Below are 26,531 nucleotides of genomic sequence, written 5' to 3'. Positions count from 1 at the left end.
AAAGAGGACAATTTAAAGAAACATTGAATAACGATATTCATGTTACTCAGGTCAAATTCCTATTTTTTCCAAGCTTGCAACTTTACCTCTCTTATTTCTGCTCCTGAACCTACTGTTTTTCCTTTTTTCCACCCTTACCTCCAATTTAAGTTAGGCTGCTTCCTCTCTCTGCCTCTAACTGGTTTGGGACCAGCGGAAGGGCTTTGCTTCTGCTCCTGGTTTCAGCATTTGATGCCTCAGCAGCTATTGCTATCAATTACACTGAATGGGCTGCTAATGCTAGGCAGAGACACAGTCAACACGTGGCAGCTCTGTAAGTATTTACTGCAAGCCGCTAAGAAGCTTTTTCTGAGCATATTTAGAAATTATTTTAGAGAAGTGCTGAATCACCAGATTTCAATAAATTTAAAAAGGAGCAACAAAATTCAAAGTCTTTTATTGCCTGAGCAGCCTACTTGACAAAATTCAGAGTAAAGAGGTTGTAGCAGAAGTTCTCAAAAAAATGGCTGGAAACATATTTTAATGTCACAGTATTACCAACATACTCATTAAATAATCACAAAACCAGTTTTAAATCTTCCTATTAAAAAATGTAACAACATAGATTAATTGTTCTTGCTTTTTGGTTTCTAAACTTGTAGATTAGTGGAATAATACTTTCAGACTTTTCCCAATAAGTCAACTACAAATATAGCTTTTCTATTAAGTGGTGAAGTTTTTGTTGTTGGTAGCATTCAAGCTGAAAGAAACAAGAAGTATCATGAGGACACAAGGCTCCACATTGTGAAGTTCAGCTTTTCTTTGTAACTTCATTGAAAGAAGTATCTCACCATTTATAGTGTCATTAAAGAAAGAAATAGGGATGAGGCCAACAGTGTAAACAAATTCAGTCTCAACAATTAATGTTTGGCAAAGCTGAAGGCATTAGGAAGAGATTCTCATGATGGAAACTATTAAGCAAACAAAACTGTCAGCTCTGTTCATACTACATAGAAAAAAAGCTCAAAAAATATTAAAAAATAAGCAATAACTTATTTTTTAGATCTTATTTTTTTAGATCCATCTGAAGTTCAGTGATTGTTTCTGTATGAAGTTTCCTTAGGTGTTTTTTTTTGTTGTTTTTTTTTATAATTCTGATCACAGTTGCTTCTTGATTCTTAGGTCGGCTTCCCTTAAATGTAGGCAGAATCTGATTTTGGCCAATGAACTGTTCTTGAACTGCTAATATTAACCAGTTCTCATTCATCTTTCTGGAGATCCTCACAAGTACTTCCAATTGTGTGGTAAAAATGGAGAATTCCCCCATCAAGAAAGAGGATCATGTTCAATAAGATAATGATTGCTCTGTGCAGTGTATAGTTACCTTACTTGGACAAACTGATAACATAGAACATGAGCAGACGTGCATTTTAAGACAATGGATGTCCAGGTTTTGAACATACAGCAAGTGGTGTTCTCGTGGTCTACCACGGACCTGTCATATGACAGGAGATGCCTGATTTTTATGCCATATGGTGCTGCTTGTCTGGTCTTAAATAACATGCAGCTTTTGAGTACATTTAGAAGATGTCAAATGACCTGCTGTAGCTAAAAAAATTGGGTACCATTCAACCCTGCAGTAAAAAGCATGACTGCAGTGGGTAAACCAGCTCTCAGCTTAGTACTTTGGTTTCAAAGGCAGTATATGTGCTTTATAGAACTGTACCAACCCACTTGATTATTTTGGTTACTCATTTGGCCTGCTAGCCTACCAATCCATAGCTTTCCGGTCGCTGGTATGGAGCTAACTGAATTAAAGCTACAATATTTCCACGTCTACTGCTGTCATTCCTCTGACAGCGGTGTGAATTTTGCTTTAGTTGAACTATTACCAGCAGGCTTTCAAAGTGGGGTAGAAACAGTCTTCCTGTTTGAATGGGTGTTATTTATACATGAATTTCTTTTCTGTACCATCCTCAGCACATCTCACCCTCCTCAATGTAACTGCAAAATCCTCAGCAGACTTTGACCCCATGTAGTTTTCTTTGATGGTAAATGTAAATGACTCACTCTGAAATGAGGAGTCTGACTCAAGTTCTCTAAAGCGATACACCGTGTTCTAGACTCACCCATTTGTCTCTGTAGGATCGCATATACATTAGGAGCCAGATTCCACACATGTATACAAAATGGAGTCAGATGCATGCAAAAAAATTTGACAGTCTGTGATCCCAAGGAGAATAGTGGCTGGAGCTTAATGCATTGTACACTGCATACAGATAGAGCAAGGCCAGAAAGAAGTGTCCTTTCCCTAGACACTGTGGTCTGAATTTGCTGTTTAAAAATGAGTTCCGTAAGCAGGTGCCACCAAAAAGAAGGCTGAAGTAGCACCTGAGAATCTAAACAGACGATGTGCTTATAGGGAAGTGTATGGCAAATTTCTATACAACCACAACTATTATGAAACAAGAACTCTGCCCAGGATATTTGAAATTTGACAGCTGATTTCGAAGTATATTCGTCGTATTTTGTTTATTTGTAACTATTTGTACCAAGTGCAAACCAGTGCAAAAATCCTACCTCTTGGGCCACAAGACAAGCTTTGTTAGATCAGTTTTCCCCCCTGGAAGTCTTTGGCGAGGTTGTTCTAACTGGGACTGCAGCACGCAAGGTCATATCGCAGGAGTGTAACGGGTGTTATTTGTAGAGTGTGTGACCTCCATATGTTTTCTCTTTACTGAGAGTCAATAATGAAACCATGGAAACTAAAAGATAAGTACTGATACCAGGCAGAATGAAAAAATGTTCCATCTCTAGGTGTGTTAACCTGAAAGCAGACATACGGCAAACACTGCACAATTGTTTCCAGATTGAGACTTCAGTGTTGGCTGCACGAACATCCTGATGGCAAATGCATTTGCACAGGTTAGATTTTGCAGCGCAGGGGCAGGTTTCTATGTTGTAGAATGGGAAGTACCACAAAAGTGCTGATGGTAGACAGCCTCCTAGGTACCATGATAATACTACTGAAAAATTCCCCTAGTGAAGCAATGAGAATACGCTTTGAAAATACTGGGGTGCAGGATGAGCTAAAGTTTAATTTGGCTTCTGGAAAATACCAATAGACAAAATGGAAAGCACCCAATTTTACTGTCCGTAGTAATGGTAAGAGGCAAATCTTTAAACTTACTAAGGAAATCAATTTGATTAGGAAGCAATAGACTATAAGTGTTACTGGGCTACATTTGTGAGAGTCACTTTTCAATAGAATAACATTTTACATCTTGCAAACAGTTTGCTTTTGTAGCTTTGTTGCCTAAACATATGCAACAGTCAGAACATTTTCAAGAGTTATTGTTTCAAATTATTTTTTTTACAATATTTTCTATTAGAGTTAACATTTAAAGCACTCCACAGCCTTTAAAACATTTGTGACTGTAAAAAGATATTTGTGCTTTTGCCAGCTGTAGTTTTTATGAATTACATGATCTTTGATCTGAAGCAAAGCTTCAGCCCTCTGAGCCAAGCTGAAGGCAGGCTAGCCTTTGCACAGAGAGAAATCTGTTTCTCTACTCCACCAGTATCCTTCGGGGGGGGGGGGAAATAAATTAAACTCAAATGTAAGCCTCAGGGTATGAAGATGATGACCTTTATTATATAGGACACCTGGGTGCTGTTACTCATGCTGATATCTTGCTCTGTGGAGTGGCAGAGGCTGGGAACCCAGAAGCACTCTCCATTGCTGGGAAAGGGATTATATAGCTTTTCTCAGTATTGACCTCACTTCCAAATTAGTTTAAGGATTCACATGTTCTCAAAATAATCTGTCCTTAGTGAGAAAGATGATGGATATGATGCAGAAATTGAGTGAGCTGGTATAAATATTGTGAAGATGGGCAAACAGCTTTGAAACAGTGATAAGGAAAGGAAATATCCAGTGGGAATCTAGATAAGAATGACTGATGGGGGGAAAGCAATCAAGTGTAGGGGGAAAAAGAGAAATTTTAGGAGGGTATACAAATTCAGTTCATACGAGAAAAAAGTAGCATCCATTGTAAAGCAAATATTGAAACGTGTACCTGTGTTCCTGTACAGAGGTAAGCAGTGTGGTGTGCATGGCTCCAGTGGGAAGATCTCCTTGCAGTGGTACAGCTCCAGAATGCAGGTGATACTGTGAGCAAGGAATGCTTGAGAAAAATCTTTGGGGAGCTCTTGTATTCCCTCTAATCAGAACCCGTTTTGCTGGCTGATAGTGGGAAAGGAAAAACTCCTCTGAGGAGGTTTTCAACATCTGCTCCCTTGCTTTATTCACATGTACCAACAAATGCAAATGGAATATACTCCAAGAAAAATTAGAGTTAGGAAATTATTCCAAACTGGAGTAAATTGTCAAACTCCACTGAACAATTCTCAGTTCCAAATCACCCAGCTACAAAGGGCTGCACTTGTATTTTAGCCTAGACTTTTGTAGATTATCCTGAGCAATCCTTCTTTTCCCCATAGTTATAAAATGATACTATAATGAACAAGCCTCCCCTCCTTTTTTTTTTCTTTTCTTTTTTTTTTTTTTAAAGCTACCTTGAAACTGAATCTGTTTTTTTTAAAGACAGTAATTGAACTTTACAGCTGTTGGTTCTCTGGTTTGTTTCCCAGAGGTTTGATGAGGTTTTCCCCCTCTTCTGAAAAAAATCAGGAGCTAAAATAGATTAGTTTGGAGCAGATATATGGTATAACTGTTCAGCTTTCTATTTCTGGCACATTCCCATACTTAAAAGGAAAAGTGGCACAGGAGTTTTCTTAACTTCACTACCCAGGAAAGTGATGTCTAAGTATAAAATAAGGTATCCATGTTTTTGCAATAATGCTTTGCCATCAGGCAGCTTACTAAGGGATTCTCATGAATTTGGTGTGTTCCAGCTGAGGCTCATGTTAAATGAGGGGACTTTTATAAGCCATACCGTGCAGAATGTCAGAATAAACACTCATAATGATCTCCTCTGATCCTACATTTATGAATATGTGTTGTTCCCTCAGGCCTTTCAAGTTTCTTGATGTAATAGTTACATTACCTTTCTGCTCTTACTTAGTTGCATATGTCTGCCATATGCACTTTGTCCCTCAGGATAACTTGATCCATAAAGATGTTTTTATAGTGTTCAGAATATTCTCAATTAATGTCTTGATATGACAGGTTATCAGGACACTATAAAAGGCAAGCAGAAACTGGGCCTGGCAAGCTCTTTCAGGTTTTCTTTTAATGGCATTTCTATTTAATTGTGGGCCAATTAACTACTTGGTTTCCTTTCAGAAAAAAAAAAAAAAAAATCTTCTAAATTTAATAGACAGTTGTTTATTGCTTCCTAATGCTGTATATCTGACTGAGCTTTTCATTTCCCAGAGAAACAAACATGTTGGTCAGGTCACCACGGACTAGTGGTGATGTTTGCTGTCTCCCTTTGCATGGGAGGTGGTGGGGATGAAGCTAGAGCTCTTAAGTTTTCTAATGGTTCCTGTATGGTGGTCTGGGAAATGCTATATAACAACTCAGCTGTGTTCTGCACAAGTCACCAACCATATTATTCATCATGAGATCTAATTTCATGCTGTTTGGTTTAATTTTTCCTTTTTGGTTTCCAAATCTTGAATATACATCCAGCCTTATGTACCTCACACTGGTGACATCTTCGTTTAAAAGACATACTTACTGAACTGTAGAGATGCCTGTACTGTGACGTTTTGGACAGTTGGCAGAACTGTAATAAATCATAACTATTAAAATTTACTGTAATTAAAATATATGCTAAGTACTATAACAGGAATATTCAGTTCTCACCCTGCCTCTGTTAATATGTATTGGTATGCAAACCGCTTATATTTTCATCTGTCATTCTGTTTCCAAAACCACATGTGATCCTGTTTCTCAAAATGTAAAGTGGGACTAATGTCAATAGGTGCAAAATAAGTGGCTGATATTTAATAAAGAGGTGTGGAAGTATAACGTTCCACTAAATACTTCACATTTTAAAAATTGCATTAAAAGTATGTTAGTAAGTGGCAGAGTTGAGCAGTCAGTTATGGGACACTGAATTAAGGTGCTCTTTACATTCTGGTAATCAGCTACATGATTTGTAGCCACCTATGAAAAGAGCAATTTGAGTGAATTGCCTGCCATCATATCTGAGTACTGAGTAGGATTCATCTCATCTCTCTCCCTTTAGAGTCAGTGGAGAGAAACAGGCACTTCTAGGGCACAACTTGCCTCACCTTAAGGTAGATATCTAAAATAGGTCAGTAGAATTGCCTTTTAAAGGAGCCATTTTTCTCCAGTGAATATGAAAGTAGTTTAGATTGGCTTAGATGTCGATGCCTAGAGATACAAACATCTGATGCCAGGGAAGGTGAATCCTACTCATGACACAGGCAGAGGTGACATCCAGTTCTCCAAGACAGGATACGGACCTTACACAAAGGACAGTATTTTTTTTGCCCACATCGTTATTGTCCCTTTTCCCCTTCCCGCTAGTCACTTCTCCCAATCCACGGGCAGCAGCAATGATTCAAGGAAGTCCCCTCCAAAACAAATCTCACTGCTTTTAGGAGCTCGTCGATATTGTATACTACAGAAGACAGTGAATGTTGCATTATAGTATCTACTGACGAATGAACCAAAAGTAAGGCAGATCTCAATGCTGTCTTTTGAGTCCTCCTTCCTGCGGTCATAGGTGTTTTTTATCGGAGTGTTTGTACACAGTTTTAGGGAGACCATATTGGTACCCATATGAATGATCAGGAGTTATTGAATGTATGTTTATACATACTTCACAGACCTCTGAACTTGTTATCTTTATAGTGCTGTATAAACTCATTTTCAGATCGTTTTGTCCATCCTTCCAATTAATTCCAGTCCAGTTATCTCAGCTTTTTATTCCCTGTCTTGCCCACTCAGTCCAAGCTTTTTTGCTTTGTCCTATCTTGGTTATACTGGCTCCCCTCTACTCCCCTTCCCTTTTCCTTCACTTTTTTCCAGCCTGGTCTCCTGTGAGGTCAAACTGATCAACCTAGATGATTTTCTTAGTCATAATAATCTACAAGTCTTTGTGCTTTTTGTGTCTCTGCAATCAGCCTCCAGGACAGCCAATTTTGAGACAATTTCTTTATCCAGGCAAATAGTTCTTCCACATATTATTTCCCTTCAGGTTTTTTTTCTGCTGCCAATCTTTAATCCCAGATATGTCTCCCTTTCTTCCTACCTCACCCCTTTTCCTTCTGTATTTCCTTTTTTTTTTTTTTTTTTTTTTTTTTTAATAACCAACATGTAGGATCATTAAGAACACAAAGACAAAAGCATTCCCACTCTTAGGTCAGCACAGTCCACACAGACACAGGCTTCAGCTGCAGGAAAATCCTCTTAGCTGGATGCTGAAACTTTAACAGAAAAGGCATTATCTCTGGAATTCGCACCTTTAAACCTCTAGGGTGGTCTTCCAAATACATGCAAACTAATTTTTCAAAAATTTTCAGCTCTGGGCAAGTATTATAGATATCACTTCAATAGAAAATAGTCCAAAATTCAGAATGCTGTTCTGCAAAAAGTTCTGCAGACTTCATATTCATGCTTTGAAAATTGGCAGCTATAACATTTTAAAGAGAAATACATATGCATAGCTTTTTCTTGGAAATAGTTGCATCATTTGAGTTGAAGCTTCCCTCCAAAAATCAGCTGAGGCAAAAATGGAAAATTTTAGCCCCACTGCTTCAAGTTTGGCAAGGGAAAGGGGGGGGGGGGGGGGGGGCGGAGAACAGGACAGGTCAAGCATCTTGGTAATAAACAGTACTGCCAGCCTCATCTGTAATTATCATGAAACATGACAACCCATAACTAGTAGCTGGCTTGGACCCATCTGCACTCTATCCCTAAGGATATAGTAACAACTGCTAACCCATAAACAAACCATCATAAGGATAAAAGAATATTTAAAAGTAAGTATGGGACCTCATCTATGACTTATTTTCCAGAACCACCGAAATCACTTTGCTTCTGGCTTATTTGAAGTGGGGCTTCCCTGAAACAAAGCCAGCTCTTCCATTCCAGTGGCAAAGAGAATCTGGTGGAGACCACACATGGGAAAGGGAGTTGCGCTTTTTAGTTGTGCTTTTTGCTGTCTCTACCTGCTTCAGAGACCTTGATGTGTTTCCAGGTGCAGCTACGTAGAGGACATGCAGGTAGGGGCATGTGTATTGCTGCTGAGGAAACACAGTCTGTGGCATCCTGCCCTTGGAGGCTGATGGATATCCAGGGAGCTAATGCTTCTTTCAAGCTGCATTAACTCCTGCAGGATCCCCTCAGCAGCTGGTGCTGTGCAGCTGCAGGGAGCCTGTCAGTGGCAGTGCAGTTCCCAGAGGAAAATTCTCATATGTTATCCATGGAGATGTTTTGTTTCCCCCATGTGGGATGGTCCTCACGCTTTCCGTGTCTATTGTGTTTTGGTTTTAGAAATAAGTTCCTCGAGAGGCAGTTGTGTTTGTTACTAATAAACTATCTTTGCAATTGCAGGCCTATTTAGAGAACACTCCATTTAGATTCAGGTTCTCTTTATTTTGTAAAGTTACAAATTAGATACGTACCTCCTGATGCTCTCTCACCTATACCAAAGCTAAACTCAGGGTTATTTGGCATGTGGGGGAGGAGGTCATTTTTTTCCTAAACACATACCAACAGCTCGAAATCAGGACATCTTTTAAAAGCGGCGATGATGTAAAAACTGCCCCAGCACCCCACTCCCCATGTCCGTTTCTATGGTTTTACAGTCACCATTTCCTATTAAAAAAAACCACACCAACCAACAACAGCAACAACAAAAACCCCGAAACCACAACCACCCCCACGCGAAGAAGGGGAATTGGCCGACTGCAGACAGTAAGCAGCGTGGCTGTCTGTACCCAACACAGGCAGTAAACACGTTTAGCAGAAGGAGGGATGTCGATCCCGCCGGTTCCTTCCCGCCTTGGGGGTAAAGCCTGGGTTTGGCACCACCCGTGCTCAGCTCGCGGGACAGAGGGGACCTCGCTCGCCAGGGCTCCGGCCTCTGCCCGGGCTGGGGCTGGCCCAGGGCCTCAGCTCTTCCTCGCTGGTGACTCCGAAAGTCGGATTCATCTCAGCCCCGCGGAGTGAGGCCCCCCCCCCCCCCCCTTCTCCACGGCAGCCCCCCTGCCCCCTTCCACTTCTGCCTCTGTGACCCTGCCTTTAGCTACCCAACGCTTTAGCCTGCTCTTTTCCGCCCTCCCCCTGCTTCTCCCGTGTGATTAGGTCCTGCTGAAGCAGGCAGGGGAAGCTTTCCTTCTGGAAAAAACAATCTGCCCGGAGCGGGTTTTCACGGGCAAGTCTCCGCAGCCCGCGGGCGGCGGCGGCGGCGCTCCCCCTGCGCTGCGCTGCGCTGCGCTGCGCTGTCTGCCAGGCCGCAGCGCGGGTGCCGCAGCCGCCGGGCCGGTTGCTAGGCAACCTCCCCTCCGCGCCGCCATTGCGGAGCCGCGTCCCTTCACAACCCAGCAGCTCCCCGTCCGTCTCCCCAGCAGGCTTTTCACTCGGCGTTGGCGTTTCGAGCGACGCCGGGCTGCCCGCCTTCCCTTGTTGTAGCGCGGCGTGGCAACGGGAGGGCGATGAGGCCCGGGGCGGAGGTTCGGCTGCCGCACCTGAGGCGCCCGGCAGCCGGGGCGGGCTGGGGAGGTGGCAGCCCGGGAGGGCTCGGCACTGCGGCCTGCGCTCCGCCCTGCCTTCCCTCTCGTTCTTCCGCAGCGCCCGTGTCGCTGGCTTGTTGGCCCTGCGAGGTTGAAAAGGAGCGTGCCCGTGGAAGCGGTTTGGGGTTGGAGTGGAAGCGGTTCGCCACGTTTTACCGAGGCGGAGGGGTCCTCGGCCCTTCGTCCTTGACTTGAGGGGAGTTTGGCCCGGCTTCGCTGTCAGAGCCTGACCTGGGCTTACCGTAGGCGTTAACTGAAGAAGCACGGTATTCTCCAGGTTGTGTTTGCAATAGAAGTCAGTGAGAGGCTATAAAAGTGGAAACGCAGGGTATTTTCCACAATCGCTTCTCGGTAGGTTCAGAATCGTGATTGATGTTGTTCATCTAAAGTTGCTAGGCAGTTGTTAGGGGATAGTAAAATCTCCTATCTACCTGGTGCCTTTTATCCAAAAGGTTATACATTATAGATGATTGAATTTTCTGTAGCTGTGCTGTAGTTAAGATTAATGGAGATTTCATTCTAAACATCTTTACATAATGCCCATACTGGGAACGTTAAACTCGGGGTTGTGGTTTGTCAGGAAAGAAATCACAGCATGTTTTATTAACAGCATAAGTAGTCAGCACATTCTCCTATTCAGGCATCTGGAAATATCTAGCTCATCCCATACATATGGCACTTCTGTTATCATTACATCTTTGAGTTGTACAGTCACTCTCCCCACACAAGCACACTAAAAATGGATGTATCTTTAGCCTGACACTTAACTTACACAAGAATGTACTTGTGGGCATACATTTCTCACAATGGATATCAGGGCACAGATTGATTTGATGAAAAGCCCACCTCAGATAGATGGCTGAAAGGCGTTAATCACTCAACCAGCTTCATTAGGGATTTGATGAATGCTCTCCTCAAATTGCTTTGTCTCCTACATTGCTGTTTGCTCTGGAGACAGTATATTTCTCTTTTTGTAAAGAGAAACTTGAACTGTTGTTTTGAATCTTTCTCAGGTGTGCATTGGTCTTCGTTTTTTCCTCTGGTCATGGAGCAGCGGAGGAGCTCATCTGAGTCTGGCAGAAAGCTTATTTCACTGTATACAAAAAAAGTTAAGAATGGTATTTTCATGAAGTGAAAAACACCATTGTCTAATGCTAGAAAGAAGGACTTAAGGGCCTCTTATTGGAAAAACAAATGGTTTTTTGTTCATTCACCGACATTTGATTGAAAATCAGCAATTGTTCAGAGACCATTTCTGATAAAAGAGGAACATGGAGTATCTAACTATAACCAAATGCAAGTCATTGCCAGTTGTTGGCTAACAGTAAGTAAAGATAACAATCAACTGATTTTTACCAATTTAATTTTCATACTCCCTTGGAATACATCTTGCCATAGCCCTGTGGGCAGTACCCTGAAATAAGTTTTAAAGAGAGCAAGAAAATTGGCTTGAAGGAACCCCCAAACTTTGCCAATAGAGGTCTTTGTATACCTATTTTCATATTAGATGATCCTTGCCATATTTTTTGCGTAAAATGCTGTCCTGATGTCATGATATCCATGTTGAAAGGCAGAGGGTGATCCAGGTCACCTCCTGATCTTGGAACAGCAGTCCTGAGGCTGCTGTAACTGAATACTAATCCAATTTGATCCCTAGATTTGCTAGTGTTTGGGCATTTTAATAAACCCTTTTGCTTTTTTATCCTACCTATACAGGGTTCTACACCAGGTACAGGATCTGTGCTAATACTTGTGGACTGTACAATTGTTAGAGCTCTGTTCAGCTCCAGCATTCGAGCACTGAAGATCAGTTTATTCATACTCTGGTGCCTTAAGCCCTATTGAGCTTTGCACTTAGGAGAAACACTAAAATTTGGAAGACACTGTAGATAGTCACCTAGTCCTTTGCACCCTAAAAGTGAGAGGACATACTAAGCCTCTCAGTTTCTTTCTTGTAGTGTGATGGATCAACTCTCTGATCTGTCTGAAAACTGGCCACTTATTTGTAGTTTGCAGCCAGACCAGGGAGCTGATCTGGCTAAAATGCAGAGGTGCAAAAGTGCTCAAGCCAGCACAGTGGGAAATGACCAGAGTTAACAGTGGGTGGGGAATGGGGCTGTCCCTTCTGAAAGCACCGTCTCATATTGGCTTAAGATTTTCAGAAACTGCATTTTCAAAGGTGACTTGCTAGTTATACATCCATTTAAAATGTTGGACAATGTGTAGGAAGCTGTATTTTTATATAGCTCTTCTAAGAGCAGTTTGGAAAAAATTGTTATATAGAAACACCTACTGTTCCAAGTCTCACAATTCAGCACATAGATACTGTATGAAGAGAACTCTATCAGAGCTCTGACTACTGAACATACCATGCAGCTAGTATGAAACACACAGACCTCAAGCACAGGAAAATTGATTTTTATTTGCTGTCTACTAATTTCAGCAGTGGAGTAGTGAGACCATAAATCTTAGCAGAGATAGTGCACCAGCTGTAAACCTTCCACCTGCAGACAGGGCAATCACATGTTATACAATCTTTCATGCACTGCCATGGGGTGCTGACACATCCAGAAAGGCTATAGCCCTTTGAGACACAACAGGGTTTTTTCCAGCATTTATCTTACCCATGTATAGGAATAGCAGTGATGCAAGGTGCAAGTAAGAGAGTGGACTATGAAATAGCTCTTCAAACTTGATTGTTTTAATTTCTCTTTGTCAGGCTAAGGCAAAAAGAAAATACTGGAAGGAGAGAGAAGTAAATAAAGAGAAACTGGGGGCAGACCTCTCCTATTCCACACCAATGCTTCCTTAGACAATCTTGTCTCCTTCTCTGTAAAGAAGTCCTTGGGACTTTACTGCATGGGATGTCACTTTTTTCTATCCTGTACCCTCCTGGCTCTTCAAGAACTTTCTCAGCCAAGAGTGACTGAAATCATCCCCCCTTCATTTCTGCCTCTCTGATACATAAGCAATAAGCTCTTGCTCCCTTGAGGCCTGGAAGAAGCATAACATATGGAGCAGCACAAAACCATGAGAAACCTATGTTTATTAAGACCCTAAACCAGTGAGGGCCTGTTATAAGTTTCATGATTCTTATCCTGATCAGTTTTGCTACAAATCTCACACTCATCACTGGTCTTTCTTTTTACAGGGCCTAGACTTTCTTAAAGCCCTTGAACGATTGTGGTGTGTCTACTCTGTTCATTCTCTGTTTTCACTGGTAAAATGTTTTCCTAACAAATCCCTCTTGCGCAGTTTAGTTCCACAACCTGTCTGCCTGTATGCCAGATAAAAAGAAAACAAATTCCTCCTCTTCCTTGGAAGAGCTTTCTAGACATATAAAGACTGTCATCATATCTTCTATCAATCTTTTCAATCTAAAATTAAGACAGAAAGAATTAAAATAAATCCCACAATTCCATAGATGTTTTCTCATAAATTATGTTTTTATTGCTGTGATCTGAATTCTTTCTAGGTGGCCCCCATATTTTTTGAAATGTAGTAACCAAGTTGGACATACTGCTCCAACTAGAAGAGTAGAAGATCGTTTCACAAGTTTATAAATCCAAGTACTTACCTTTTGTTTTTTCTTTTGCAAGATTGGCGTTTTTCACTCATGCTTGGTTTGTGATGCAGTAAGTACTCCAGATCTTTTCCTGCAGACCTATTGGTGAGGTTGTGTTCCTCATCCTGTAATTTTTCAGTTAGTTATTCTTGCCTAAATATAAAACATAGGATTGTATGTCTTAAATTGCATCATATTTTGAGACCATTTCATTATTTGTCAGGACATTTTAAGTTCTAAAACTGTCCTTCTGTTCACCTGTAGCCCTCCCAGTTCATGTCATCTGCAAAGTTAGCAAACATGTTTTTCAGTCATCTAGATCACCATGATTAATTTAGTAGTATAGTGTTTTAAGTAGCATGGGGGGAGGAGGTGACAGGAATTTCTTTAGATTCAGTGCATAAGATTAAATGTATACTATTTACAAGAAGAAAAAGCTCCCCTTTCCCTTTTCTACCTCTTTAAATGCAAAAAATACTATCTCATTTTAGAGCATAAACTTCAGATTTTTTTTAAGATTAAAATTCTTAGAGTAGTACTAACATTTTGCAAACTATATCAAATACCACAGTAACCTATGCTTTGGTCAAAGTTGCTCATCACCATTATAATTTTAGGACAGATTTTATTTAAAATTTAATTAATTGTTTTAGCAAAGAAAGTGGAGATATGCCAATGTAATTTGCTCGTATCACAAAGTTGGGAGGCATTGTCACAGAACAAGCAAGCTATTACACAGAAAGGACTAGATGAGTTTGATGACTGGTGTTACTGGCATGAGATGAAATTCAGAACTATAAATGAAAAGTCATGCACTTAGGGACAATTCTAATATAGTACAGGAACACACAGCTGGAGAGTAAAAGCATCACAGAACCACAGAATGACGGCAAGTTGCCACATGGGTACATTTTAATGTTTCGCTTTAACATTGAACAAAGACAGTTAATTTTTACAGATTTCGGAGGAGAAGCTGGTAATCTGTTTTCCTTCAGATTTTATTAATCAGGATTGTCTGTAGATGAAGGGCTTCTAGATAGGCAGGAAAAGACTTAGAAGTTTCTCTCAGCTCTGTCCTGTCAAAAATCCTTCACCCTAATGTAAAGATTTTCTTTACATATGACACTGAACACTTCTTCAACTCTACCCTTTATATGGGCCATGAGTGTTTTGCCAAATGATTAAAAGACAAAGTCCGCTTGAAGCGTTCAGATGTGCCACAGTACTGGGAAAGCAGATACCACTGGTGATAAAATTATTCGTAAAATGTACCCATGGCTGTAGGTAGGAAGCTAGACAGCAGTGAGAATTTACCTATTACCAGAATTCTTATTCCATGTTTATATTTTAGGTAAATTTTGACCATGTTTGAACAATAGTTTTTAAATGTAGATTATGTTGGATTGGGTTTTGATTGGTATTTACTATCTGATTTGATCATTTTCTCTTCCTCTCTCTCCTAATTTTATCTATTACATTTACTATAGCTATGTAGTATCTAATTATTTTGATCTATTTTTAAGGATTGTTACTAGCTTCTCCTGATGTACTACTGTGTTCTCCTCTTTAGAAGTATATATATTTCTCTTTTAGATTGCAAAGATCATATTGCATTTCCTGCCTATTCTGTCTCTCTAAAACACTTGTTCTTTTCACCTTACAGCCTAGTAAGACTGTAGACCCAAGCATCTAAGGCAATGGGATACAACGTCGCATTGGCTATTTCCTTTTCATCTTTACTTTTCACTGTCCTTCCTAATGCTATGCATGTAGGTTGTATAGCACTGGTGGAAATCAAATTGAGATCTCAGGTAATTTCAGGGCCATACAATAAGAAACAAATAATCAGACACTTTAACTTAATATACTATTAACAGCAGAATGAAGCTCCTTTTCCATATTGTGTGAATTAGCCCAGCTTTTCCGGTACTTGGTTTACTGTAACTTTAATAAGCAGCTGCATAAACACATATGGACATATCCACACATATAAATAAACAAAATGCTTTTGTAGTTAGAAGCTCCTTTACTCCTTTTGTGAATCTGTGCTGTCTCATAATCCTCTTATTTTGAGACTGCAGAGCAGCTCCAAGTAAGCCACAGTCCTAATTAGAGCCAGCTAGAAGTTTTCATCCAAAGCTTTTTAACAAAAAAAAAAATATTGGTTACATGGAATTGTTTGCAAAATATCTATTGATTTCATTGAATCATTTGTGAAATTAGAAAACCCTATCAAATAAAAGACTTTTCTAAAAAGGCTTTTAATGTGATTTTAAAATATTGCATAATGTTTAAATGATTCAAAAGCAAATCAATACTTCTGATGTGGTTAAATTATATTTCTCAATCAAGACATTTTTTCTTAGTTGCTGAAAATTTTGAAATCACTATTTGTTCTAGTCAAACTGTTTGTTCTCTCACAATTACCAAAGAACCAAATTATCAGTATTTGTCCCTCTCTTAATTGTCTTTTTTTTCAAAGCCACAGTGGTGTTTCTTCAGCTGCTGTGTTCTTTCTTTCTCCAACCTTTCTCACTTTAGAGTCACCCTTTGTTTTTTATTACCTTCCACAGCTCCTTTAGTCCTCTTCACAGCTGAAGGAAAGGACATGGCAGAGGGAAAGAAGTAAATGACTGCCTGATGGTCTGAATCTATAGCTACAGGAATTGCTTGGAAGGTTTGAAAGACATTTGGGTATGTGTGAGAGGAGGAGGGAAGGGCAGAAGGTTGATGGTGGGAAAAGACAGAGGCTAAAAAAGTTTTATTAGTGCAGTGGGAGAAAAAGTATGAAAATCAGTAAGCATAGAGAATACAAACAAAGCAGGAGAGTGAAAAGAAGTAGGATGGCATTTAGGTGGAGTGGTGTCCAAAGGTGATGTCTTATTGATTTGCCACATTGGAGGGGCTTGCAGTGCTCCTGATCATCTAGTCTTGCTCCCTGCTACAGTGGGTGATTTCTGTACAGGAATTCACCACTGCAGTGAACACTCAAAACTGCCATCCTTCCCTCTCATTGCTGGCCTTCACTGATTTAGAAAGAATACACATCAAATATTTTGTATAAATTTATTTTAGAAAACTGATACAAGCTATAGTTTAAAATAATCCAGACTGCTGATAATTCAGTCTCAGCAACTGCTTTGGTTGTACACTGCTTGTGCAACCTCCATTTTTCTATTTCTCTTACTTTGCTATCCCTCCTACTTTCTTTCTGTGTCACCTTCACAGTTTTAACAGCTATGGTCTCATCAGCAGTAGCTGCTATATATTCAAAAGAATTTTTGAGAATCCTGAGGCCTGGCTGGTTATATAAAATCATGTATTTTAGTCACAGAGTCTCAGTTTAAGCAAGTGTTCGAGCATGCAAAAATGCTTTACCATTTCTGATGAGAATTTATGAATGTATATCAGTACCATCTAGTGGCAATAAGAGTTATAGCACTCAGTAGGCTCGCACAGGAAATGCCAGATTTTACTTCAATAACCAGGATCCTTCAGCAGGAAGTTAGGTGTGGTCTGTAGAAGGAGAATTTAAAAAAAAAAAAAAAAGAGAGAGAAAAAGGAAAAGACATGATGGAATTTTAGCTGCAGTCTTCCTTGGTGCCATTCCAAACCCACATAAGTGCAAGATTCTTCACTGGTAATGAATTTTTAATTTTTTCCTGCGGTATTAAAACAGGATTATGCCCCCCCCCCCCCCCCCCCCCGCAATTAACAATAAAATCTAACAGGATTCTGCTGCAGGACTACTTTCATTTTCCTAATTAACCCTTCTGCTGCTACTAGTCAGTGCAGCTTCCAGCAGCAGTTTGCTACAGACCGTCCATGACAGAATGCACTAGGTTCATTTGCCTGCAATGGAAGAGCACGCTCATAGGGAGACCTGCAGGAGTTGGGATGTGTGTGGATGTCTGTGTAGGTGTAAATGGCTATGTGCACAAGGTTGAAAAGGAGGAGAAAGCATTTTGTTGCAGTTTATTTAGCAGGCTTCAAAAATATGAATTTGTTGCAGCTGTGCTGGAGCATGTGTATTTAGCGAGACAGTAAAATAGAATCATGCTGATTGTATTCTAACTATTGTATTGTTTTAATTTGATTGGTATATTGTCTTACTCAGAAGTTGTTACTTTTTTATTGCATTTGCTATATTTTTAATGTGCTTACTCAGGAGAAGGACTCTTGAGAAAAATTCTTGAAGGCTATGGCAGAGATCCCATTTATGGTTTCAGATCAAATTATTTGCATTGGGAATATTTTCCACTTGTTCTTTTTAACTGAACTGTCTGGAGACATTAAGAAGAGATGGTTCTGGTCTTGTTAGTGAAAATTGTGAAAAAAACCCCAACAACCAAAAAACCCCAACCAATTGATATGGTATCAGACGTAAAAGATCTAAGTGCAGTATGTAATGATTAAAGATATTTTTTCTTTAATTCAGCAATTCTTCCAGTGCACAGTGTGTTGCCAGGCAGGGGATCTGAATACAGGTGCTTATGCCTGAATCTTGTTTCCTGAGCTGGCAGCTCTGCAAAGGCAGCATATTTGTACCCAAAGAGAAGGAGCATCTCACATTGCTTTCAAATGATCCCTCTGGCCTTGCATGGCAGTAGTGGATTCTAGGAGTCATTTCTGGTCCTTATATCTAGAGGGAGGGTTGGTCCAAGGTGCAGCTTTCAGGATAATAAGGAGGTGGATTGTCTGGAGTCTTACTCCTCAGCACCAAACAAGAAACACTTCAGAACTGTTGATTCCTCACACTGAATGTGGTGGAAAATATCTCCTACTTTATTCACTGGAATGGATAGCATTACCCTTGATAAAGGCAAGAAGATGTTATTGTATTGTATGTGACATTTTTTAATACAGTCTATAGAATTGGCAATCTATTGTCACAAGCACTAAGTTAATTTTAAACTAAATGTTTTAAGAATTGATACCTTCAAGACAACTCTAAGAGGCCAGCTGCAAAGGAAAATGGTTTGTCTTGAAATAAATGAAAAAATCCCTTTCACAGCAGCCTCCTCTGGATGATAATTACCGAATTTAACAAGATTTCCCACAGAATATTCTATGAAGGTGTATTCCTTTACATTGTTTGTAGCTATATGTGTTGCTGTAAATTTTTTCTGTGTTTTTTATATTTTTAGCACTTTTTTATGAGAGAGGCTAAACAGTAATTAAGAGGTGCAGGATGAAAAGATGGCACAATCAGTGCTGGTACCACCAGGACCTGACAGCTTCCGCTATTTCACAAGAGAATCACTTGCAGCTATTGAGCAGCGTGTCAATGAAGAAAAAGCTAAAAAATCCAAACAAGAACGCAAAGATGATGATGATGAAGATGGCCCAAAGCCAAATAGCGACTTGGAGGCAGGAAAGACACTGCCATTTATTTACGGTGACATACCTCCAGGAATGGTGTCTGAGCCCTTGGAAGACCTGGACCCATATTATATCAATAAAAAAGTGAGTGTGTTGTATATTTCTATCGGACTTCAAGAAGATTAAAATACAAGGACCCCTCTCACAGACATAGTATTTCCAGTATTTTGGACCCGATCTTTACGTATAATACATTCCCCCAGCAGCTGATTTCATTGGCAGAAAGCTCAATTGCAAGAACAGAAGTTAGTAATGAAAGTTTGTGGGACCTCATCTGTTGGTAGAGATGCATATAGGTTTATTTTAATATATCTGGCATTTTACTAAAGTTTGTAAATTTCAGTGTTTTACACACAGGAGAATTGAAGAAGTAGCACAAGAGTTATCTTTAGAATTATTATTTTATTAATTGCTGTATTATAGATGTCAAAGGAACAGATCTTCACTATGAAACCGGCCTCAAAAGTAGCTAGACACCTCACTAGCTGTCTTTACTGTCATGTAGAAAGCCTAGGATGCATTCTCTTGTTGCTGGGAAGGATAGGGAAGTATGTAAAGGTAATTTCTCAGGATATGCTGAAGATCATCCTCTTCCATTTTGTACTCTACAGAGGCATCGTATATCTGACTTATATAGATAGTCTGGGTGAAAATTTTTTCATATCCAGATTTATATTGTTCTATGATTGTTATCAAAGAGAGGTGTTTAAAAGAGGGACATAAATAAAGAGGAGGTAGGAATTCCTCCTGGAGTGTTGACAGAATGTTACGCAATTTTAAAAATATTTTATAGATATGTTAATTTTTTAAAAAAGAAAACTATATATGTCCTTTTTACTTAAAGTAACAACAACTGTTGTGGCCAAGCACAGAAGTGCTGAACTTTAGACTTTTGACCAGATGGCTTTGGGTTTCCTCCAGAATTCCAGTCCTACAGATCTTGGCATCATATGTATTGCACCATCATTATTCTACCAGTAAAGAAGAAATTACCGATTTTTTTTAAATTATTTTTCTGTTTTCATAATTTTTTTCTTGTGCTTTCCTTTCCTTCCTGCGGAAATTAGCTAGTGAATAAAAACAAGTGAATTTTTTAAAAAACAACCAAACATGAAAGAAAAAACTTATTTCAAAGAAAAAGGAAGAAAACCCCCAAGAATTGTTAGGGGTCAAACCTGAACTGAGTTAAAAAAACAAACAAACAAACAAATTCAGATATTTACTGCAGGAATTAGGGGTATGACTTATCACTAATGTATTGAAACAATAACAATATAGGCATACCGTAGTAAACTAAACAGATGGAGCCGCTTTACAAAAATCAGCTGTACCTTAAATTTTCATTGCAGAATTTCTAAAACTCAATTCATGCTATGGGGAATTGTGAGTTAAATTTGAAAACAACATTTTCAATGGAGAATTGTGAGTTAAATTTGAAAACAACTTTTTCCATTAAATATAGTGTTCTGCTCACTTTACTCAAGTGATTTACCCTGTTGAAATCTGGAAGTAAGGCAAATGGAATTTGGGTCAAAGTGCTGATCGCTTTTCTTCCTTCTTTCCCCGTTCTGCAGTAGTAAAAATCTAAATTCAGTGCTGGAAATGCTAAAGTTAGCACACTTATTATCGTGCTTTGGAAACTAGAAAAGTAATTCTGCAATTAACTGTGGACATGAAGTAAAATCCTGCTGAATTGCTTCTTCCTGATTGAGAAATGCATAGCAATTGTCTTGATCTTTTCCAAAAGCATAGTGGTTTCTAGTAGGAGGTGTAAGACTCCAAACTATACATGCATTGCAATCATAATTTCTCCTATTATTTTTCTTGGTGTTCTTTGCATATCTTTGAACATCCTTGTTTAGGCCAGGCTCCATTTTGATTTTTTAATATGTCTTGATGAGTCAGCATCTCACAAATGATGTTTCATCAGAGGTTTTGTCAGAGTAAAGGGAACAGGAAACAGATTAAAAACTCTGATTTGAGGGCATATTTTCCTGAACTCCAGGAAGAATAGTAACAGAGTTGAAAAGCAATGGTAGCAAAGAGTACAATCCTTTCTCCTCGACAATAAAGGACCAAAGTATGGCTTGAGAATCAGTGGGCATCTGGGAACTCAAATAAGTTTGGTTTGGAAGCACTGAAATTTATGATTTCAGGCAGAGGGAAACACTGTGTTTTCAGGATTTCAGCTGCTGTATTTTGTGCACCTGCTCAGAAAGTAGAGCATAATCTTTACAAATGCTGCCCTCTGATTCCAGCTGAGGCAGATCATGGCTACTGGCTGTGCTCCAGGTTTGCATGGCTTATGTTCTCTTTGGGCTTTTTAGGGCTGCCACAATGCTAGCTAGATCCTTCAATGAGCATGAACTTTCACCCATGTGAAGAAAGAAGAGATGATAGAAATAGATAGGAACTTCCCCAAATGCATGGAAATATAAATAATTTAAAAACTGACTGCATGTTAAATAAAGGCTTTATTCTTCTTTATTTCCCAGGTTTTAAGAAAACTATTATATTTATAAATGCTTTTTTTTAAAATGTTGGTAGTACGCATGACATTGCTGAAACTGTGGAGAGGCAGTGAAAATACATGGATTATTGAAGTCTGTATTAGTTAAAAGTAAAGCATGACATAAGAAAAATAGAATTGCAGGTATGAAACTCTCACAAGCAACAGTTGAAAAGAGAAGCAATATGTTATTCTTAGAGTACAGCAAAAACTTCAGTACATTAGTGTCATGTTGAAAAACTTGATTATTGAACACTTGATTTCCTTATTTTCATGAAGATCACTCTTGAAGTTTAGATCACTTTGTAGTACTGTTGTCTTAGTACTTTGATGTGATAATTAATGCTGGTTATTTGATTCAGGGAATGTTGAAGTTTTAATGACTCTCTTTTTTTTAAAGTTACATACTTCAGTGTATATATTATAAGATACAAATAGTATACTAATTTTTCAAAAATTATGTACATTTGTACCTTATGTACCTGTCTTTGCTTTCTAACTAGCAGTATCAGGCTTACTTATGATTTCTAAATAAACTTATTCAAATGTTTTCTTGCAATTATAGTTGTTTGGCTGGAATCTACTGTATGTGAACTGGACAAGGGGATTGTGATTCTGGGGGAGGTGTAAATGGAAGAAGAGTTTGACCAAATATGATTAATGATGAAATTAAAATGATTCTGGGTTTGAACTTGTTTGTAAGTTGTTATCTTTTAAGTGCTATTTTTCATTCTGTGTTTCTTTTTCCAGACCTTTATAGTATTGAATAAAGGGAAGGCAATATTCCGATTCAGTGCCACCTCTGCCCTGTACATGTTAACTCCTTTCAATCCTCTTAGAAAAATAGCTATTAAGATTTTGGTACATTCATATCCTTTTCAAGTGGTTAGTCTAAAACTCTAGTGACTGAGATGTTACTTAGTATTTAAATCATTCCCTGGCACATGTCCCAGGATCAATATGATCTATAGTGCTTTGTCCCTCTTCTCTCTACTATTTCTGTCTTCAGTTCTTTTTTGTATTCCCTTTTTACATTTGTGTTCATTACTGGATCTTAATATAGTAATATCAGAAGCCAGACAACCAGTCATCATCCATTACAATTTCTTCCTGTGTCTTTTTTCTTCCCCCACCTATTTTTTCCCTTCCCTCTTATTTTTCCTATAGCCATCATATCTTTTTTCATCTTTCCCCCTCCACATTTTTCGTGAACTGCAGATATATTGCTCAAAATACTTCCAGTTCTTCACTGACACTTTGTGTTAAAAATCAAATCTTTGATCCCAGGTTTGTGTTTGCATGAATATTTAGTGAAAATATGGTTTCATTATTCCTTTTCATTTTCTGATTCAGATAACAATTGCAGAAGGATAGGCTGATAAAAGAGCTTAGGTTTCTTGTTTTATTGTACATTCTTGGTCCTATATGTATCTTATTTGTATCTATTTTATTTCTTGATCATTATTGCATTATGCACTCATAATCCTGTAGATGTTTTAATTTCAGTCTTCAAGTAGGTCATGAGTTTTCCACATTGCAGGTAGAGGTTTGCAAAGCCAAATGATCATAATGACTTAACTATTATTTTGTCTTTTTCAGTGTTTTGATAGCTGACTATAGTGGGTATCCCACTGGTCTGATCCCAAATGCTGATATGACCAATGAGGGCATTAACTTCAGCAAGTCTGCTTACTTAAGGAACAAATGCAAATATTTGCACACCTACATTTTACAAGAACCTAACATAAGCACATTGAAAGTAGTTTTGTGTGTACCAATCACATATAGGGATCATGGTGAATAAATTTTGAAAGGATTTTTTTAAATCTTGGTATAATGGAAGTCTGATAATTACAATGGTTGTTATTTGTTGGGTGTTATCAATGGCTAGCCTACAAATGACTTCAGAATCAATCACGACACTACATAGCCTGTTTTGCATTTGCTTGCTACAGGTGTCACTACAAATAATTATTTGTCAATTATATGACACTCCTTAGCATGTTGTAGAGCATGATTCAATTACATGGAATAATGGAAGATCATGGGACTGAGATGGTGGTGAAGAGCTAGAGTCACCAAAGTCAGAATGTTAAAAAACATTGTTTAAAATTATGGGAAGGTATATTCTAGTTATTTCTCCACTGATGAAAGAATAGTGAGGATTTGCAGCTCTTAGAGGACATTTCAGATTTTGAAAGCCTGTGTAAAATACAGGCTTGTGAAACACTCTTATAACATGTTATTTTTTATGTTTTTTTAAAATACCTTCCTTTCTTTTCTGCTTTGTTCATATATGAATTACATAGTGAGAAGCTAAATTCTGAGTAAAGGATTTGAAATTTATTTACTGAGCAGAAAACCCAAAGAATTATTGAATGTAATGCCACAGTTGTTTGATAGTTGAGAAAGCAGAGGTATTTACTGTCACTTGAAGTTTTTTTCATTAATGTAGACATGCAAATAAAACTTCATGAGGGGAACCTCACAGTGCTTCCCACCCCCGTATACTCAGATTTCTATTTAGGAGCATCGTGTGAACCTGCATTTTAGTTAACAGAAGCTAAAGCACTTCTCAAAGTCGAGCTTTGTCTTCTTTCTAGTTTTAGATGATGGTGCCATCATGTGGACATTTTGTGCATCATCTGTGTGGTTTTCATTTTGGTGTTTGTATTTTCATTTATAAGAAGAAAGTAATGAGTCCTGAGAGTGAAAGTTTGTAGATCCAGAGCAGTTCTGTTAAAATAAATGAAATTATTTACGACTTGGACCTGTTCTGGAATTCTTTTAGGTTTCTTTTTTTGAGAATATCATGTGCCTTCCCCTCCACCAACATTTGTATTACAAAAGCCATACATAAAGCAAACAGTAATAAAATACTTTTCTCCCTAAAATTTCCCTATGCTCTCTCCTACTATGTGATAACTAGATTTCAGTATATGTATTATAATGATAAGCAAAAATTTTGGTACATGCCAAATTCTATGGTGAAATAAGAAAATTGAAGAAAACTTATTTTTTCACTGTTTTGTATGCATGAAGTAGATCAGATTTGTCTAGATCATCCAAAACAAATGTTTTTTGCTTTATTCCACTAAATTAGAAGCTAGTACTTCAAACTTTCTCATTCTTATGTGAAAAGAAAAAATCATCTAAGGCCTTCTTAAAATTAGGGGGTGAGGGGTTTTTTATATCTTTCAGATTTTTTAAATTTTAGTATGTGATTGTTCTCTTTTAGCTATAAAGCAGTGCCTGTGGAAGCTTTAACATATTCAGGGCTTTTCCCTGAGTGTTAACAGAGCTGTGGAGGGATAAATAGCTTCTAATAGTGGAAATCTGCCAAAGCAGCGTGTTATTTGATACTCTTTTTATGAGATTTTCTGGCTTACATTCCTTAACTCTTAACCTACATTATTCAGCATGCTTATCATGTGCACTATTTTGACCAACTGTGTATTTATGACCATGAGTAACCCTCCAGACTGGACAAAGAATGTAGAGTAAGTTAAATGGATTTTCTTTGAATAATATTTAGTAATCTGAAATAAACTGCTGTAAATTATTTTATATTAGGATGGCATGGACTGGCAGCAGCTACCTTATTGGCATATCCTTTCAAGAGGTATTCTGATGCTAACTTCTTCTGTGTAATATTAAATACATATATTTTACCAAGTTGTTCAATGTCCATCCTCTGTTTGCAGTAGTAGATGGGGAATGTAAGAAGTTAGTCTTTTGATCATGCAAAAAAGTGGATTATAAATATTTTCCACTGCATTCAATGTTACATCTGTGCAAGAATGCAGGGAAATACACTATTCTGCCTCTGTTGCAATAACCGTTACAGATAAAGGGATCATCTGATGGATGGCTGTGTTCACCATAGCACAGCTTTCCTTTACCAAAGACAATCTAACAATGGAAAGCTTGTATGAAAAATAAGCTATTAAAAAAGTGTTTAAGTGGTTGGCTAACCTTACCATAGGAAGAGAAAAGGTCCGATATGGTGTCAACTACTTGGTGCCGATATACAATTGGTGCATATTTGGTGATAGTTCCAAGGCTGTAGGCTACAGCATGAAACACTGCTCTTCATGGTGCTTCATTTTTGCAATAGCATTTTATGCTTCTGCTTCTTCTTCATTCCTAACTGCTTTGGATGATACGTACCTGTTTAATCTTCAGTAATCAAAAGTGAAATCATAGAGCTATTAAAGTCAGTAGAGGCATTCTCATTTTGAATTCAATATGAACATATATGTATTCAGGATGTCTACCATATAGTAAATATTTATGAATAAAGATAGCTAGTTTGAATATTTATTCATGTCATTACATTGTGCCATTTAGATATACAACAGAAGTCCTTCTCATCTGTTGCGTAAAGTTGTGCAGGAAAGAAATTTTTTAGTAATTGAACTGAAAAAATTCACATTGGAAAATTAGTTTCAGTTTGGCTCAAGACTGAAAATCAGTTCAAGCCTTTTCAGCAGTTTAATTTGAATTCTTTTCCATTAAAGATATAAATGAAACTAAATTTCAGGATGACATCATTTGGAGATAGAAAATTGAAATGACTCAGAATGCCAGAATTAAATATTTTTACTTTTTACATTTCAATCTCATTTTTTAGTCAAAATGAGTAGCTGAATTTTGTTGGCATTTGTAAATACTTTTGGTTGTTCTTGCACAGGATTTTGCATCTGAAAGTATTTGTTTCATTCCAGTACCATGCCTGTCTTGCTGAAGGTGGAGTACTGGATACACCTACTCTGTAACAAAGTCAATGGGGAACTGATGACGGTTGGCACATTGCCAGCTCATGGTACATTTCAGCATAAAAATAACACTGAAGAAAGAAGTTTTTAGTCTGGAAGCAACTTCTGAAATCCTAGCATAATCCATCTGTGTGTTTTGTTATAACATGGATTCAAATTGAACATAAACGTGCACCAATGAAGTAACCAGCAATTTTGCAAGTGTCTCATTGGTATAGAACATAGAATTTGAACTTAAGCTATGGGTTGTCATTTAGTCTTTTAATCATAATTTGATTCCTCCTTCCTTATGGTATAAATTCTGCAGATGTTTAAAGTTGGTTGTAACTTCCATTAAATTCTTATGCCACTTAAAGAGAAGAAATGAGAATAAAGCAACTAGAGAACATAATGTGTAAAGATAACGTGTGTTTCTGTAAACTGTCTTGCATATTTTCCTCAGATACACATTCACTGGAATTTATACCTTTGAATCACTTATTAAAATTCTTGCAAGGGGCTTCTGTTTAGAAGATTTTACATTTCTTCGAGACCCATGGAATTGGCTAGATTTCACTGTCATTACATTTGCGTAAGTCTTCTA

General features: G+C 38.3%; 1 protein-coding gene across 1 annotated transcript in view; it reads left to right on the top strand.

Moving 5' to 3' along the window:
* The window catches only part of SCN2A (sodium voltage-gated channel alpha subunit 2), a 79,193-nt gene that overhangs the window by 3,082 nt on the left and 49,580 nt on the right, over positions 1 to 26,531 (top strand). Inside the window, exons 2-5 of the mRNA XM_049805601.1 lie at positions 18,427 to 18,745; positions 21,921 to 22,039; positions 24,581 to 24,670; positions 26,391 to 26,519. Of these exons, the coding sequence (XP_049661558.1) occupies positions 18,479 to 18,745; positions 21,921 to 22,039; positions 24,581 to 24,670; positions 26,391 to 26,519 (605 nt within the window). The 5' untranslated portion in view covers positions 18,427 to 18,478. The remainder of the gene's footprint in view (positions 1 to 18,426; positions 18,746 to 21,920; positions 22,040 to 24,580; positions 24,671 to 26,390; positions 26,520 to 26,531) is intronic.

This window comes from Accipiter gentilis, chromosome 1 (genome assembly GCF_929443795.1).
Source record: "Accipiter gentilis chromosome 1, bAccGen1.1, whole genome shotgun sequence".
Lineage (NCBI taxonomy): Eukaryota > Metazoa > Chordata > Aves > Accipitriformes > Accipitridae > Astur > Astur gentilis.
This window is presented reverse-complemented; position numbering and strand designations above follow the sequence as displayed.